This window comes from Pseudophryne corroboree, chromosome 10 (assembly GCF_028390025.1).
Source record: "Pseudophryne corroboree isolate aPseCor3 chromosome 10, aPseCor3.hap2, whole genome shotgun sequence".
In the NCBI taxonomy this organism is placed as follows: Eukaryota; Metazoa; Chordata; class Amphibia; order Anura; family Myobatrachidae; genus Pseudophryne; species Pseudophryne corroboree.
This window is the reverse complement of record NC_086453.1, coordinates 342,766,664-342,782,783: the sequence shown is the minus strand read 5'-3', so window position 1 is coordinate 342,782,783 and position 16,120 is coordinate 342,766,664. Positions and strand designations below refer to the sequence as shown.

Here is a 16,120-nt window from a genome sequence, read left to right as displayed (position 1 = left end):
CGCCTTCCTGCTGTCAGTCACTTTGCGATCGCCGTTGCCATTGAAATCCTCGTAAGATCAGTCGCTGCCTGGCGTTCCCCATCGCCTGGCAGCAACGCACCTGCGCATTGCGGCTGCTGCGCATGTGCAGTTCTGACCCGTTCGCACCACTGCGAAAAACTGCAGCATGCGAACGGGTCGGGTCAGAATGACCCCCTATGCGCGCTGCAGGAGGGGGGGGGGGGGGAGATATAACATGTGCAGAGAGAGTTAGATTGGGTGGGTTATTTTGTTTCTGTGCAGGGTAAATACTGGCTGCTTTATTTTTACACTGCAATTTAGATTTCAGTATGAACACACCCCACCCAAATCTAACTCTCTCTGCACATGTTACATCTGCCCCCCTGCAGTGCACATGGTTTTGCCCAACTGCTAACAAATTTGCTGCTGCGATCAACTCAGAATTAGGCTCTTTATGTGTGAGTCCCAACTGCTTAGTGGGGGTCATTCCGAGTTGATCGCTCGCTGCCATTTTTCACAGCGCATCAAACAGGTTACTACTGCGCATGCATATGCACCGCAATGCGCAGGCGTGTCGTACGGGTACAAAGCAAATCGTTGTTGGGCGATGGATTTGACGAAGAATCCATTCGTAAGGAGATTGACAGGAAGAGGGCGTTTATGGGTGTCAACTGACCATTTTCAGGGAGTGTTTGGAAAAACGCAGGTGTGTCCAGGCGTTTGCAGGGCGGGTGTCTGACTTCAATTCCGGGACCAAAAAGACTGAAGTGAAGTAAGTCCAGAGCTACTCAGAAACTGCAAAAATGTTTTCGCCCCGCTCGGCTGCACATGCGATCGCACACTTGCAAAGTGAAAATACACTCCCCCGTGGGCGGCGACTATGCATTTGCACGGCTGCTAAAAGTAGCTATCAAACGATCAACTCGGTATGACCCCCAGTGTGCAATGTAGCCATGATCCCAAACTGGAGTCAGACTTCCAGAGGTATCCACCTTGTATCCAGCCTGTTGCTGGATGTGGGTTTGGTAGAATACTGTGGCTTCTTCCCTAGTATGAATCACATAGTAAATACAGGTAGATGAGTGCTTAGTGTTCTATATTTATCCGGCTCTGTAAGCAGTAGTGTGGGATCATGTGACCAATGACTCAGTCACCGCTGTCCGCGGTTAGTGAGCGGAGAGACTATCCTCAGGCTGCCCAAGTTACTCGTGGAAAACGCTTGCATATTTCCTATGAATAAATACAGTCAATGTGTTCAGATGATATTGAAGCTAAAGGATCTCAGGAGAGCTAGAACGCAAGACAGCCATTGGCTGCAACGTAGACAAAGCTCTTCTACAGTAGGTACAGTACACTTCAATAACACCTCTGTATGTATGAAAAGTACTCAGCAATATTTACTACTACTGCTACAACCTACTAACCCCTTCCCTGGTACACACAAGCTTGTCTGACTGTGTAAACTGTGAGACGAACTTCAGCTGCTGCACGAACACCGCCAAGAGGTGCGCAGCAACACCCCAAAAGATTTTTAACTGCACCTCGAGCGTCCTGAGTTTCATATAGGCCATCCTCCTCTGTGTCTGTCTAATCTATAACCTGAGAAACAGCTTCGTCCATCTGACGCTGGGCTGTAGCCAAAGCATTGTACTGTATTTCAGACTTGGCCGTGTTATAAAGAAAAATATATGCTGAGCGCAGATTTCAGGCATCCAACGATCACAAGCCTCATCCATCATCTGATACAAACACTATGCATCCCCCCTCATCCTCCTATAGTGTTATTCAGTGTATGTATGGATTGATAGCATCCGGAATACGCAGTGATGTGTGTAAGACGAGTCAGAGTTGTCAGTGAGTAAAGAAACCTTCCTTTCTGATAGAGACAGTTCCCAGCTGGCAGAATATACATCCGTGTGCCACCCAAAAGCCTCACACCCAATGTACCGGCCCCACGACAAATTACAGCTGAATGGAATAATACAGCAGTGCGGTCAGTTCCTACTCATACATCAATTGCAAGGGGTTACGGGAATACATTAGGTAAAGCAGTGTAATGTACTGCCATAGGAGGAGAGACAGGCGACAGTGTAGCCACTTATACATAAAGGGGCCCATTTATCAATGATCGCATATTCAGAACGTTATCTGTAGCCCATAGGCTACAATGAGCTACCGCCATATTCAGGTGGCGGTAGCTGTGGGTGGGCCAGTATATCCGTAATGCTTGGCATTCCAGATATTGGTAAGTCTGGCAGCATCGCATTCCCCATAGAAATCTATGGCGGATGTAGCTGCCGGTGGGAATGGAGGGATCACAGCAGGTGACAGGTTCAGCGGACAGAGCGGCTGCCTCTGCTGTGTGCAGGTGACAGGTTCAGCAGATAGAGCGGCTGCCTCCACTGTGTACAGGTGACAGGTTCAGCAGACAGAGCGGCTGCCTCCACTGTGTACAGGTGATAGGTTCAGCAGACAGAGCGGCTGCCTCCACTGTGTACAGGTGACAGGCTCAGCCCATAGAGCGGCTGCCTCCACTTTGTGCAGGTGACAGGTTAAGCCAATAGTGCGGCTGCCTCCACTGTGCGCAGGTGATAGGTTCAAAGCGGCTGCCTCCACTGTGTGCAGGTGACAGGTTCAGCAGACAGAGCAGCTGCCTCCACTGTGTGCAGGTGACAGGTTCAACAGACAGAGTAGCTGCCTCCACTGTGTGCAGGTGACAGGTTAAGCCAATAGTGCGGCTGCCTCCACTGTGCGCAGGTGATAGGTTCAGAGCGGCTGCCTCCACTGTGTGCAGGTGACAGGTTCAGCAGACAGAGCAGCTGCCTCCACTGTGTGCAGGTGACAGGTTCAGCAGACAGAGCAGCTGCCTCCACTGTGTGCAGGTGACAGGTTCAGCCCACAGAGCGGCTGCCTCCACTGTGTGCAGGTGGTAGGTCCAGCAGACAGAGCGGCTGCCTCCACTGTGTGCAGGTGACAGGTTCAGCCCATAGAGCGGCTGCCTCCACTGTGTGCAGGTGACAGGTTCAGCCCACAGAGCGGCTGCCTCTACTGTGTGCAGGTGATAGGTTCAGCAGATAGAGCTGCTGCCTCCACTGTGTGCAGGTGGTAGGTTCAGCTGGACAAGATGAGCATCATCTAAATCCAGATTTATCCATTTAATAACCTTGAATCTCACCCACAATCCTTCACTCTCCTCCTGATGATGTACTGTATGTACTAACTGCATGAAATCCTTCTGTAATAAGATATGCATGTACTGATTGCTAGAGATGAGCGCCTGAAATTTTTCGGGTTTTGTGTTTTGGTTTTGGGTTCGGTTCCGCGGCCGTGTTTTGGGTTCGACCGCGTTTTGGCAAAACCTCACCGAATTTTTTTTGTCGGATTCGGGTGTGTTTTGGATTCGGGTGGTTTTTTCAAAAAACCCTAAAAAACATCTTAAAACATTGAATTTGGGGGTCATTTTGATCCCATAGTATTATTAACCTCAATAACCATAATCATTTTCAGTCTATTCTGAACACCTTACACCTCACAATATTATTTTTAGTCCTAAAATTTGCACCGAGGTCGCTGGATGACTAAGCTCAGCGACCCTAGTGGCCGACACAAACACCGGGCCCATCTAGGAGTGGCACTGCAGTGTCACGCAGGATGTCCCTTCCAAAAAACCCTCCCCAAACAGCACATGACGCAAAGAAAAAAAGAGGCGCAATGAGGTAGCTGTGTGAGTAAGATTAGCGACCCTAGTGGCCGACACAAACACCGGGCCCATCTAGGAGTGGCACTGCAGTGTCACGCAGGATGTCCCTTCCAAAAAACCCTCCCCAAACAGCACATGACGCAAAGAAAAAGAAAAGAAAAAAAGAGGTGCAAGATGGAATTGTCCTTGGGCCCTTCCCACCCACCCTTATGTTGTATAAACAAAACAGGACATGCACACTTTAACCAACCCATCATTTCAGTGACAGGGTCTGCCACACGACTGTGACTGAAATGACGGGTTGGTTTGGACCCCCACCAAAAAAGAAGCAATTAATCTCTCCTTGCACAAACTGGCTCTACAGAGGCAAGATGTCCACCTCATCATCATCCTCCGATATATCACCGTGTACATCCCCCTCCTCACAGATTATCAATTCGTCCCCACTGGAATCCACCATGTCAGCTCCCTGTGTACTTTGTGGAGGCAATTGCTGCTGGTCAATGTCTCCGCGGAGGAATTGATTATAATTCATTTTAATGAACATCATCTTCTCCACATTTTCTGGATGTAACCTCGTACGCCGATTGCTGACAAGGTGAGCGGCGGCACTAAACACTCTTTCGGAGTACACACTTGTGGGAGGGCAACTTAGGTAGAATAAAGCCAGTTTGTGCAAGGGCCTCCAAATTGCCTCTTTTTCCTGCCAGTATAAGTACGGACTGTGTGACGTGCCTACTTGGATGCGGTCACTCATATAATCCTCCACCATTCTATCAATGGTGAGAGAATCATATGCAGTGACAGTAGACGACATGTCCGTAATGGTTGTCAGGTCCTTCAGTCCGGACCAGATGTCAGCATCAGCAGTCGCTCCAGACTGCCCTGCATCACCGCCAGCGGGTGGGCTCGGAATTCGGATTTGGGATTTCGAAGAATGCACAGTTCTTTGCTGTGCTGCTTTTGCCAGCTTGAGTCTTTTCATTTTTCTAGCGAGAGGCTGAGTGCTTCCATCCTCATGTGAAGCTGAACCACTAGCCATGAACATAGGCCAGGGCCTCAGCCGTTCCTTGCCACTCCGTGTGGTAAATGGCATATTGGCAAGTTTACGCTTCTCCTCCGACAATTTTATTTTAGGTTTTGGAGTCCTTTTTTTTCTGATATTTGGTGTTTTGGATTTGACATGCTCTGTACTATGACATTGGGCATCGGCCTTGGCAGACGACGTTGCTGGCATTTCATCGTCTCGGCCATGACTAGTGGCAGCAGCTTCAGCACGAGGTGGAAGTGGATCTTGATCTTTCCCTAATTTTGGAACCTCAACTTTTTTGTTCTCCATATTTTATAGGCAGAACTAAAAGGCACCTCAGGTAAACAATGGAGATGGATGGATTGGATACTAGTATACAATTATGGACGGACTGCCACGGTTAGGTGGTATAAAAAAACCACGGTTAGGTGGTATATAATACAATTATGGATGGACGGACTGCCTGCCGAGTTCCGACACAGAGGTAGCCACAGCCGTGAACTACCGCACTGTACACTGGTTGATAAAGAGATAGTAGTATACTCGTAACAACTAGTATGACACTATGACGACGGTATAAAGAATGAAAAAAAAACCACGGTTAGGTGGTATATATTATAATAATAATACAATTATGGATGGACGGACTGCCTGCCGAGTTCCGACACAGAGGTAGCCACAGCCGTGAACTACCGCACTGTACACTGGTTGATAAAGAGATAGTAGTATACTCGTAACAACTAGTATGACACTATGACGACGGTATAAAGAATGAAAAAAAAACCACGGTTAGGTGGTATATATTATAATAATAATACAATTATGGATGGACGGACTGCCTGCCGAGTTCCGACACAGAGGTAGCCACAGCCGTGAACTACCGCACTGTACACTGGTTGATAAAGAGATAGTAGTATACTCGTAACAACTAGTATGACACTATGACGACGGTATAAAGAATGAAAAAAAAACCACGGTTAGGTGGTATATATTATAATAATAATACAATTATGGATGGACGGACTGCCTGCCGACTGCCGACACAGAGGTAGCCACAGCCGTGAACTACCGCACTGTACACTGGTTGATAAAGAGATAGTAGTATACTCGTAACAACTAGTATGACACTATGACGACGGTATAAAGAATGAAAAAAAAACCACGGTTAGGTGGTATATATTATAATAATAATACAATTATGGATGGACGGACTGCCTGCCGACTGCCGACACAGAGGTAGCCACAGCCGTGAACTACCGCACTGTACACTGGTTGATAAAGAGATAGTAGTATACTCGTAACAACTAGTATGACACTATGACGACGGTATAAAGAATGAAAAAAAAACCACGGTTAGGTGGTATATATTATAATAATAATACAATTATGGATGGACGGACTGCCTGCCGACTGCCGACACAGAGGTAGCCACAGCCGTGAACTACCGCACTGTACACTGGTTGATAAAGAGATAGTAGTATACTCGTAACAACTAGTATGACACTATGACGACGGTATAAAGAATGAAAAAAAAACCACGGTTAGGTGGTATATATTATAATAATAATACAATTATGGATGGACGGACTGCCTGCCGACTGCCGACACAGAGGTAGCCACAGCCGTGAACTACCGCACTGTACACTGGTTGATAAAGAGATAGTAGTATACTCGTAACAACTAGTATGACACTATGACGACGGTATAAAGAAAGAAAAAAAAATACCACAGTTAGGTGGTATATATTATAATAATAATACAATTATGGATGGACGGACTGCCTGCCGACTGCCGACACAGAGGTAGCCACAGCCGTGAACTACCGCACTGTACACTGGTTGATAAAGAGATAGTAGTATACTCGTAACAACTAGTATGACACTATGACGGTATAAAGAATGAAAAAAAAACCACGGTTAGGTGGTATATATTATAATAATAATACAATTATGGATGGACGGACTGCCTGCCGACTGCCGACACAGAGGTAGCCACAGCCGTGAACTACCGCACTGTACACTGGTTGATAAAGAGATAGTAGTATACTCGTAACAAGTATGACACTATGACGACGGTATAAAGAAAGAAAAAAAAATACCACGGTTAGGTGGTATATATTGTAATACAATTATGGATGGACGGACTGCCTGCCGAGTTCCGACTGCCGACACAGAGGTAGCCACAGCCGTGAACTACCGCACTGTACTGTGTCTGCTGCTAATATAGACTGGTTGATAAAGAGATAGTATACAATACATACAACAATATACTACTATACTGGTGGTCAGGCACTGGTCACCACTAGTCACACTGGCAGTGGCACTCCTGCAGCAAAAGTGTGCACTGTTTAATTTTAAATTAATATAATATTATGTACTCCTGGGGGCTCCTGCTATAACAACCTGCAGTGCTCCCCAGTCTCCCCCACAATTATTATAAGCTTTGCCTTTTATACATTGATGTGCAGCACACTGGGCTGAGCTGAGTGCACACAGACTGAGTCACACTGTGTGACTGGCTGCTGCTGTGTATCATTTTTTTTCAGGCAGAGAACGGATATAGCAGAGAACGGATATATTATATTAAAATAAATAAAAGTTAACTAACAACAACTGCACTGGTCACTGTGGTAAACTCTGTCTGACTCTGCACAATCTCTCTCTCTCTTCTAATCTAATTTCTAATGGAGAGGACGCCAGCCACGTCCTCTCCCTATCAATCTCAATGCACGTGTGAAAATGGCGGCGACGCGCGGCTCCTTATATAGAATCCGAGTCTCGCGAGAATCCGACAGCGTCATGATGACGTTCGGGCGCGCTCGGGTTAACCGAGCAAGGCGGGAGGATCCGAGTCTGCTCGGACCCGTGAAAAAAACATGAAGTTCGTGCGGGTTCGGTTTCAGAGAAACCGAACCCGCTCATCTCTACTGATTGCACGAGGTTCTGTCACCCAGGGAGATTGCTATCATTTGAGCACTGCTGAAAACATCCTTCAGGGATTGACAATTACATATTTCTCTTTAGCTTGCAATTTGGAAGTCAGATTTATGACCCCACCTTTAAATGTATCTCGGGCCCCATCAAAGGAGCCGCCAGGGAGAAATCCTTGTTGAGACATTTAATAAGAAAGATCTCCGTTCTGCCAGGATGTTATTCTTACATTGTGATGACAGCATAATAACACAGTACACAGAAAAATATGATCCTACAGTATCATATAGTATAAGTGGGGACAACATGAAAGAGGCCTTCTCCACTCACTACAGACCGACATATAGGATTACAAGTAGAGGCCACTGACCGCTGCTTTGAGTTGATGATGATGACTGTTGTATATCCAAGGCTGTCCGTATTTTGAGATGCGTGTAACTGAAATGCAAATGAGAAAACACAATTTCCACTATAAGTGAGGCCCAGAGTCTTTATCAATCTGTATGAATCCTGATTTTTCTGCATCCCTTGGAAAACAACTGGGAAATCTGAGCTGGAATACCAGCTCAGGTCCCGGCGCAGGCAGCGTCTGCATGGGTTAATAAAATCCTGAGATGCATTATATGAAGGATAAATGCACTGGAAGCATAGTATTACCACTGTGTACACCACTAGTAAGACCACATCTTCATTGTAAGGAGGACACAGGAGACCTCGATAATGGACAGTTTAAATATACAGTAAAGTGAAGAAAAACGAGCTACTGTGTGCTCACTTTGGAAGAAAAAAAACGTAGTGGAAGAAGTAATAAGTATAAACATATTTGAAGTCAATACAATGCACTTATCATGCCCATGGCCCAGAGGTCATCAACTGTGACTGGAAGAAAGACATAGGAATTAGTTCTTTATGGGTGGCAGGCAGTGGAATTCCTTACCGCATGGGGTGTGATGGCAATTCACTAATACAATCTGAAAACAGATTACTGTTGTGGGAATGACGGATCCAGACAATTTGCCATTTCTGGGGTCAGTGAGTAATAATCTCCCCTCCTCCGTGAGGCCAAACTGGACCTGTATATTTTTTTCATTCACACTGTAAAGATAATAGCATTTCTACCTACCCTTTGTTCCACTCCCCTCAATAATTCATCAGGAGTTTAGTACAGACAATCAATGATTGTTTGAGGTTTGAGGTCAGATTCATAATTAACTTGTGCAAGACAGGGGACAAAGGTGAAATGTATAATTTAAGTGTGAGTTCTCTTTCTGTATTCATCTCTTAAAGTAATGTTTGTTCAGCGCACATAGCTGCAATTGAGTGAGTCAATGTATGGAAACAGTACTATAGAAATTCCATCCGGAATAATGAAACATTGGATACATGCCGCGTCGTGCTATGCTAACGTGCATACACTACGTTGGGGGGTGTTGGGTTTGCGCGACTGGCAGTCAGGAGACAGCCGGTCACCATACCAACGCCAGGATCCCGGCTTTGAGATGCCCAGTGGGGGGAAGGGGGGGTGGAACGAAGCCATTTGCGGGCTCGGTGGCGAGTGCACTCTATGCATACTTCCCAACTTCTTGGCTGCAGAAAGGGGGGCTTTGGCACGGTGTAGCCGTAGCCCGCCCGGAAAAGAGGACGTGGCCTTAGGAAGAGGACGTGGCCTTAGGGAGACATGCCCCCGGTTTTCGTCATTGAGGGGGCATGCCCAGCGCTCTATGAGCTGCTGGCATGCTCCCTCTCCGTCCGACTCTAGTGAATAGACGCTGTGCGCATGCTATTCACCGCTGCTCTGCTAAGCAGCGAGTGACAGAGCCGCCCAACTACCCCCCCCCCCCCCCCACCGTGGGAGACTGTGGCCCGTGGGAGGGACAGCGGGACAGTTCCAAAAAAAAACGGGATTGTCCCGCGAAAATCGGGACAATTAGGAGGTGTGCTCTGTGGGTGGCGTGGACACCACCCACGAGTGGGAATAGTCCCTGTCAGTCGGCATGCTGACTGTCAGGACTGTAAGGGGGCGGGATTCCGGCGTCTGTATTGTGACTGGCTCCTGACCGCCAGTCACGTAACTACCTCACGTCGGAGGGGCTAAACACAAATACAACACTCTCTGTAAACTGAGAAAACAAGTAAAAAAATGGACGTTTCTACTTTCTACATTAAACAGCCCCGTGCTGTCTTCAACAGCAGTCAGCACAGTTATATGAAGTAAAATCAAAACTTACTGTAAGTTTTATCCTATTTCTTATGCTCTGTTAACTAGAATAACCCATTCCAGCACGTTCATTCAGATACAGAGTCCATCAATAATTACAGATAGCCAACTGAAGGCAACAATTCACAGCATTAAAAACACAAGTGACTTGTTAAAATGTGTACAGGAATACTGCTCCTGGTCTTGGTTCTTTAAATCCTGAGACTAGTTCTACCTTTAAGAAACAATGGCCCCCAGTCCACACAGGTGGGGTAACCAGCCGTGTCCCGTCGTGTTTATATAGGGAGGGTGCCAGGATATGCTGTCTGCACTCATACAGGAATGTACAGGGAAAGTGCAGCAAAGTAGGTCAGGAAGGTGAAACGAAGGACAAATGTCAGTAGTGTGGGTGGGGTAAGGCACAGGTACTGTATAATACCTGGGGCCTCAGGTAAAGGAGAGCGTTAGGAAGTAATATAATAACAGGCAGGTGTGGCAATACAACTGAATAGTAAATACATACAGGTGTCATACAACCAGGATAAGAAATACCCCCAGGTTTATGAATAACGAAGTGGATCAGTCATTAACATAATAATAAAGAAATAATACCAATATTTGCATATACCAGTTTTTTTGTCACATCATGCAATTGTACAGGTGTCCCAGGAACCTCATCGCTGACTGTTACTGATATACTGTGAATCTTGTGAGTGACTGATAACACATTTATATGGGATGTCACCCACTGAAATTTCAGTGGATGAATGTCACTTTACAAGTGCTGAATCCCCCTTTAACGCAAAGGAAAGAGGGTACAGGGTGCCCCAATACGATGCAAAGGCATGCTCCCTAACAGAAACCTCGAACAAAAACTGGACCCTGGCCATAAATAAGAGAGGTTCTGCCAACGAATGTGACTATTCAAACAATCAAAATTGTTCTTAAACTGGCACAAATGAAAATGAGTAATTCCATAGCCTTCCCTGCCTGCCAGACCAACTCTTTTATGTGTACTTATGAACTATTACATAAAGCTACCCAAACACAAAGGAACACTGGATGTAAGGTGCCAGGAACATCATCTGGAGAGGAATGCCTGGCAAAGGTGGGTAATGTACAAACACAATGATCACTCCGCTTCGGTACTGTCTGAGCTGCACTGTGCAGCTGTCTGCCTGCATGAGAAACTGGAGGATAGCGTAGTACGGAACGGTGTGTGCCATATTTGTTCCCATTACTGTTCCCGCGTGGCCAGACATTGCACTTTATATACCCCAGGGCATCAGTAATTCGCTGCTGTCATGATGAGAAAACTGTTAAAAGAAAGGTTGTGATGTTGTGTCACTGTCGGGTAAAAAATGTGAGGAAAATCTACGGAGACTGGAGAGTAACATTTATTTCCCCTCCCTGCAGGATCTGTGCGGCGCTTCCACCTGTGACACGCTGGGAATGGCGGATGTGGGAACAATGTGTGATCCTAAGCGCAGCTGCTCTGTGATAGAGGACGACGGGCTTCCATCAGCCTTCACTACGGCTCATGAACTCGGTGAGTTTCCGGGAACATAGATAATGGGGGTAATGATTTCATGACCAGAAGCGGAACACTTTAATGGTCAGTGACCCAGCAGAGAATGGCCCGCATTTGTCTCACAGAGCTCCCTGATGATTATAGAAATGAACGTGGGACATAAACATTTGTAGGAAAAATGCTGGATAAAGCACAGATACCGCTACAAGTTAGCTGGGAAGGGACACAATCATCTAGAAGAGCGGTTCTCAAACTCGGTCCTCAGGACCCCACACGGTTCACGTTTTCCATGTCACCCAGCAGCTGCACTGTGTATCACCAACTGTCACTTTTCCAAAATCTACAGGTGACCTGCAAAACATGAACCGTGTGGGGTCCTGAGGACAGAGTTTGAGAACCTGTGATCTAGAAAGTTTTGCTCCATTGTGATGAGAGCTGTTGGTATTGTCTGAGATCCAGTAAATACATAATAGAAATAGAATATGTATAAAGTAACATATTAAAGAAGCAAATTTAGAAAAATCACAAGGCATGGCTAAATCTCTGAGTCTATGGCATGCAAAACCGTGCCATACATGGCGGGATATAGCAAAGATGTATGTGGACACATCTGTAGGGCTACATGGTGGGTGTAAATAAATTTAGGTCCGGAACTGCCTGTGCCACAAGGACATTTGGCCAAATCTAATCGCTGTATGCGGAGAGTGCAGATATTTCGGCAATTTAACCGTGCAATTCAAATCTGTCATTTAAAAAAAGAAAGTTTAGGCAACACTGCAGTAGGTAGGTTGTTACATTTGGCTTATTGTCTACTGTTCGCAGATACGCTATATGTTTGCAGCAGAAAGTACAATCAAACAGGATCTCTTGATTTCAGCACAAACAGATGAAACACATGCTGCAAACTTAACATGCTGCTTATATAACCAGGGCTGTTTCTAGCCAATTTGGATCCCTGTGCGAGATTAAAAAATATGCCCCCCCCCCCCCATTGACATAGCAAAAAAATGCGCGCCCCCATAGATATAAAAAGCAAAAGGTATGTACGCGCCTTCCCGGCGAAGGGGGCGTGGCCTCGATAAAATGGCCGTGGTCTCATTAAAATGTGCGTGGCCTCATCTAAATAGACTACCTTACACCACAGTTTTTGACCTTGCACCGACAGATCACGGCGACCACAGGAAAAAAATAAAAAATATATATTATGCCAAACACCGCAATACCCTTGATACATTAAATCCCCATTTTACACATTACGCCGGGCAAGAGTCCCCATTTTCCACATTACAGCAGGAAAGTGTCCCCATTTTCCACAATACGGCAGGCAAGAGTCCCCATTTTCCACAATACGGCAGGCAAGAGTCCCCATTTTCCACAATACGGCAGGCAAGAGTCCCCATTTTCCACAATACAGCAGGCAAGTGTCCCCATTTTCCACAATACGGCAGGCAAGTGTCCCCATTTTACACATTACGGCAGGCAAGAGTCCCCATTTTACACATTACGGCAGGCAAGAGTCCCCATTTTCCACAATACACCAGGCAAGAGTCCCTATTTTCCACAATACGGCAGGCAAGAGTCCCCATTTTCCACAATACGGCAGGCAAGAGTCCGCCTTTTCCACAATACGGCAGGCAAGAGTCCGCCTTTTCCACAATACGGCAGGCAAGAGTCCCCATTTTCCACAATACGGCAGGCAAGAGTCCCCGTTTTCCACAATACGGCAGGCAAGTGTCCCCATTTTATACAATACGGCAGGCAAGAGTCCCCATTTTATACAATACGGCAGGCAAGTGTCCCCATTTTACACATTACGGCAGGCAGGAGTCCCCATTTTACACAATATGGTAGGCAAGTGTCCCCATTTTACACATTACGACAGACAAGTGTCCCCATTTAACACAATACGGCAGGCAAGTGTCTCCCTTTTACACATTACGGCAGGCAAGTGTCCCCATTTTACACAATACGGCAGGCAAGAGTCCCCATGTTACACAATACGGCAGGCAAGTGTCCCCATTTTACACATTACGGCAGGCAAGAGTCCCCATTTTACACATTACGGCAGGCAATTGTCCCCATTTTACACAATACGACAGGCAAGTGTCCCCATTTTACACATTACGGCAGGCAAGAGTCCCCATTTTACACATTACGGCAGGCAAGAGTTCCCCTTTTACACATGATGGCAGGCAAGAGTCCCCATTTTACACATTACGGCAGGCAAGAGTCCCCATTTTACACATTCCGGCAAGTGTCAAGGGAAGGGGGGGAAGAGAGAGAGAGAGAGAGAGAGAGAGAGAGACTGACTTACTTTTGAAGCGGTTCTTCACGCTCTTCGGCCGCCTCTCCCTCGTCTTCGCCGCGCTGGCCCTTACTGCAGCTTGGCTCCCCCTCCTCCCTTCTCCCGAGTACCCAGCTCGGGGGGCGTAGTGTCGCGGAATGACGCGATTGCGTCGTGACGTCACGACGCACCCGCGTCATTCAGCGAAACTCCGCCCTCTAGCTGGGTACTCGGGAGGAGGGGGGAATTGAAGAGCATCAGAAGTGCTGCGGCGGGCGCCCCGTGAAGTTGCACGGCTCGCCCGCTGCAAGAAACGGCCCTGTATATAACAGTGGAGGAAAGGAAAGATGGAACACCCTCTTCAACAGTATTAACAGAGTCTGGATACCCCCCTTCCCCACTCCACCCATGCTACCTTCTAATGCCTTGGGGCTGTTGCCAATAATATACAGGCCAACTAATCACAGCTGGTGCATGCTCAGATGCAGTTAAAACATCGTTGTGGGGCTATAGACAAGAATCACAGTAGAAGGATTATGGTTCCAATGAGTAAGATGTGTGGAAGACAGTGCTGCAAAGGCCTCAGGCGGCTATAGATGAGACTGTAGGTCTCTATAAGATCACAGCACATGGACGGGTGACCTGCTGAGGACTTATATTGGGGCATGCTGTACTGGGTATTGGCAGAAATATGATTTCATTATATATTATGTACGGAATCATGGGTCTCAACAATGAAGCCAGACCGGGTATTCAGGGCTCTGCTGCATGGTATTCATACATTGTGCACTCCAGAATATCTGGACACAGGCTTTTGTTGGCGGACTGGCCAAAGGGCCTATTTCAGACTGGATGGCTGCAGCGGCAATGATCGTAGTCTGAAGCCCTATGTGGAGTACGAGTGCGCACCCCGTGATCTCAGGGCTGCAATCGCCTCTGCCTGATTGACAGGCAGAGGTGGTCGAGGGGCCGTGCCAACGCAGTTGGAACGCCGTTGGCGGGACACGGTCCAGACAACGGAGGCGTGTCCGGACCATTGCGGGGGCGGGTCGCGGCAGCTGCGTGATGTCACACGCAGCCATTGCGACCCGGGACACAGCGAGTAGCGGCCTGCCAGGTGTGGATCATTAGATCGGCAGTGTCTAGGTCGACAATGTTTAGGTTGACCACTATAGGTCGACAGGGTTTTGAAGGTCGACAGGGTTTCTAGGTCGACATGCTCTAGGTCGGCAGGTCAAAAGGTCGACATGAGTTTTTCATGTTTTTTTGGTGTCGTTTTCTCTGTACAGTGACCGGGAAGCCCAATTAGTGCACCGTATCCCCTCGCATGGCTCGCTTCGCTCACCATGCTTCAGGCAAGGTGCGCTCGGCACAGGTTACTATTCCCAATTGTAGTCTGCGTGGATCGTTAAGTATGAAAAAGTTAAAAAAAAGAAAAAAATGTGAAAACCTCATGTCGACCTTTTGACCTGTCGACCTAGAAACCCTGTCGACCTTGAAAACATGTCGACGTAGTGACTGTCGACCTATAGTGGTCGACCTAAACATTGTCGACCTAGGCACTGTCGATCTTCAGACTGGATCCCCCTGATAGCGTTGATTTTATATTTTCCCCCTTCTGAATTTGGTTTCTCGGTCAGGCCCAAAGCTCCAAGTGGCTCTGAGAGTGTGGCCTTTGAAACTTAGGTATGGGGTATAAGATTAGAGATTCTTTCTTTGGATTTGTTAAAAATTCCGGCTGCTGGTCTCCCAATACCAACGTGCTTATACATTAGGCTGTCATGCCACAACCCCCTACCAGGCAACTCTTAGCTACCTGGTATTTAGTCATATGCTAAATAATAGGAACACAAATAATCATCCCCATTCAGTTATAGAGAATTCTGCTTATGCAGGGTGCCCAGGCCTAAGGACAGGCTAAGAAGAACCAGCCTGTGAGGCTGTAGCACGCGTCCTTAGGTACGGAACATAAATATATAACTGCACTTTCACCAGAGTTTTTCAGGACAATCCCCAAGTAATCGACCATTGAGGCTCAATAGTTGTACAAAAGCAATTGCGCAAAAAAGATAAATGTGACAACCAGGTGTAACAGAATAATACGAGGCACACTAATTAGTGATTTGCTGTCTGGGTTTCAATAATCACCTCTATACCTATTAATAAGTAATCAGAAAGTGCACTGTTGGACTGCCATCAGGTTCTGCAGCAGCTGCAGCGCTCTATACTGCAGCAGCTGTTTAGGCTAGCACGATGGGTCAGATCAATAACGTCACCCACGCGGGCGGGTGTGGTTCATTGTATTTCCAGTTAGTAATAATTTTAGGCAGAATGTTTCCGCGAATGTTACTGTTTACATAGTTACATTCCTGTTCGGATGCTGTAGCAGGGCTAGGCCAGTTTACTGCCACTTTGTGCTGTTTGGATTTCTGAAAGTATAAGGGCTCT

The 16,120-nt window shown here is 46.9% G+C and overlaps 1 protein-coding gene across 1 annotated transcript in view; it reads left to right on the top strand.

Moving 5' to 3' along the window:
* ADAMTS15 (ADAM metallopeptidase with thrombospondin type 1 motif 15) overlaps positions 1-16,120 on the top strand; it is a 90,639-nt gene that overhangs the window by 34,062 nt on the left and 40,457 nt on the right. The window contains exon 2 of the mRNA XM_063943630.1: positions 11,274-11,406. Coding sequence (XP_063799700.1) covers positions 11,274-11,406 — 133 coding nt within the window. The remainder of the gene's footprint in view (positions 1-11,273; positions 11,407-16,120) is intronic.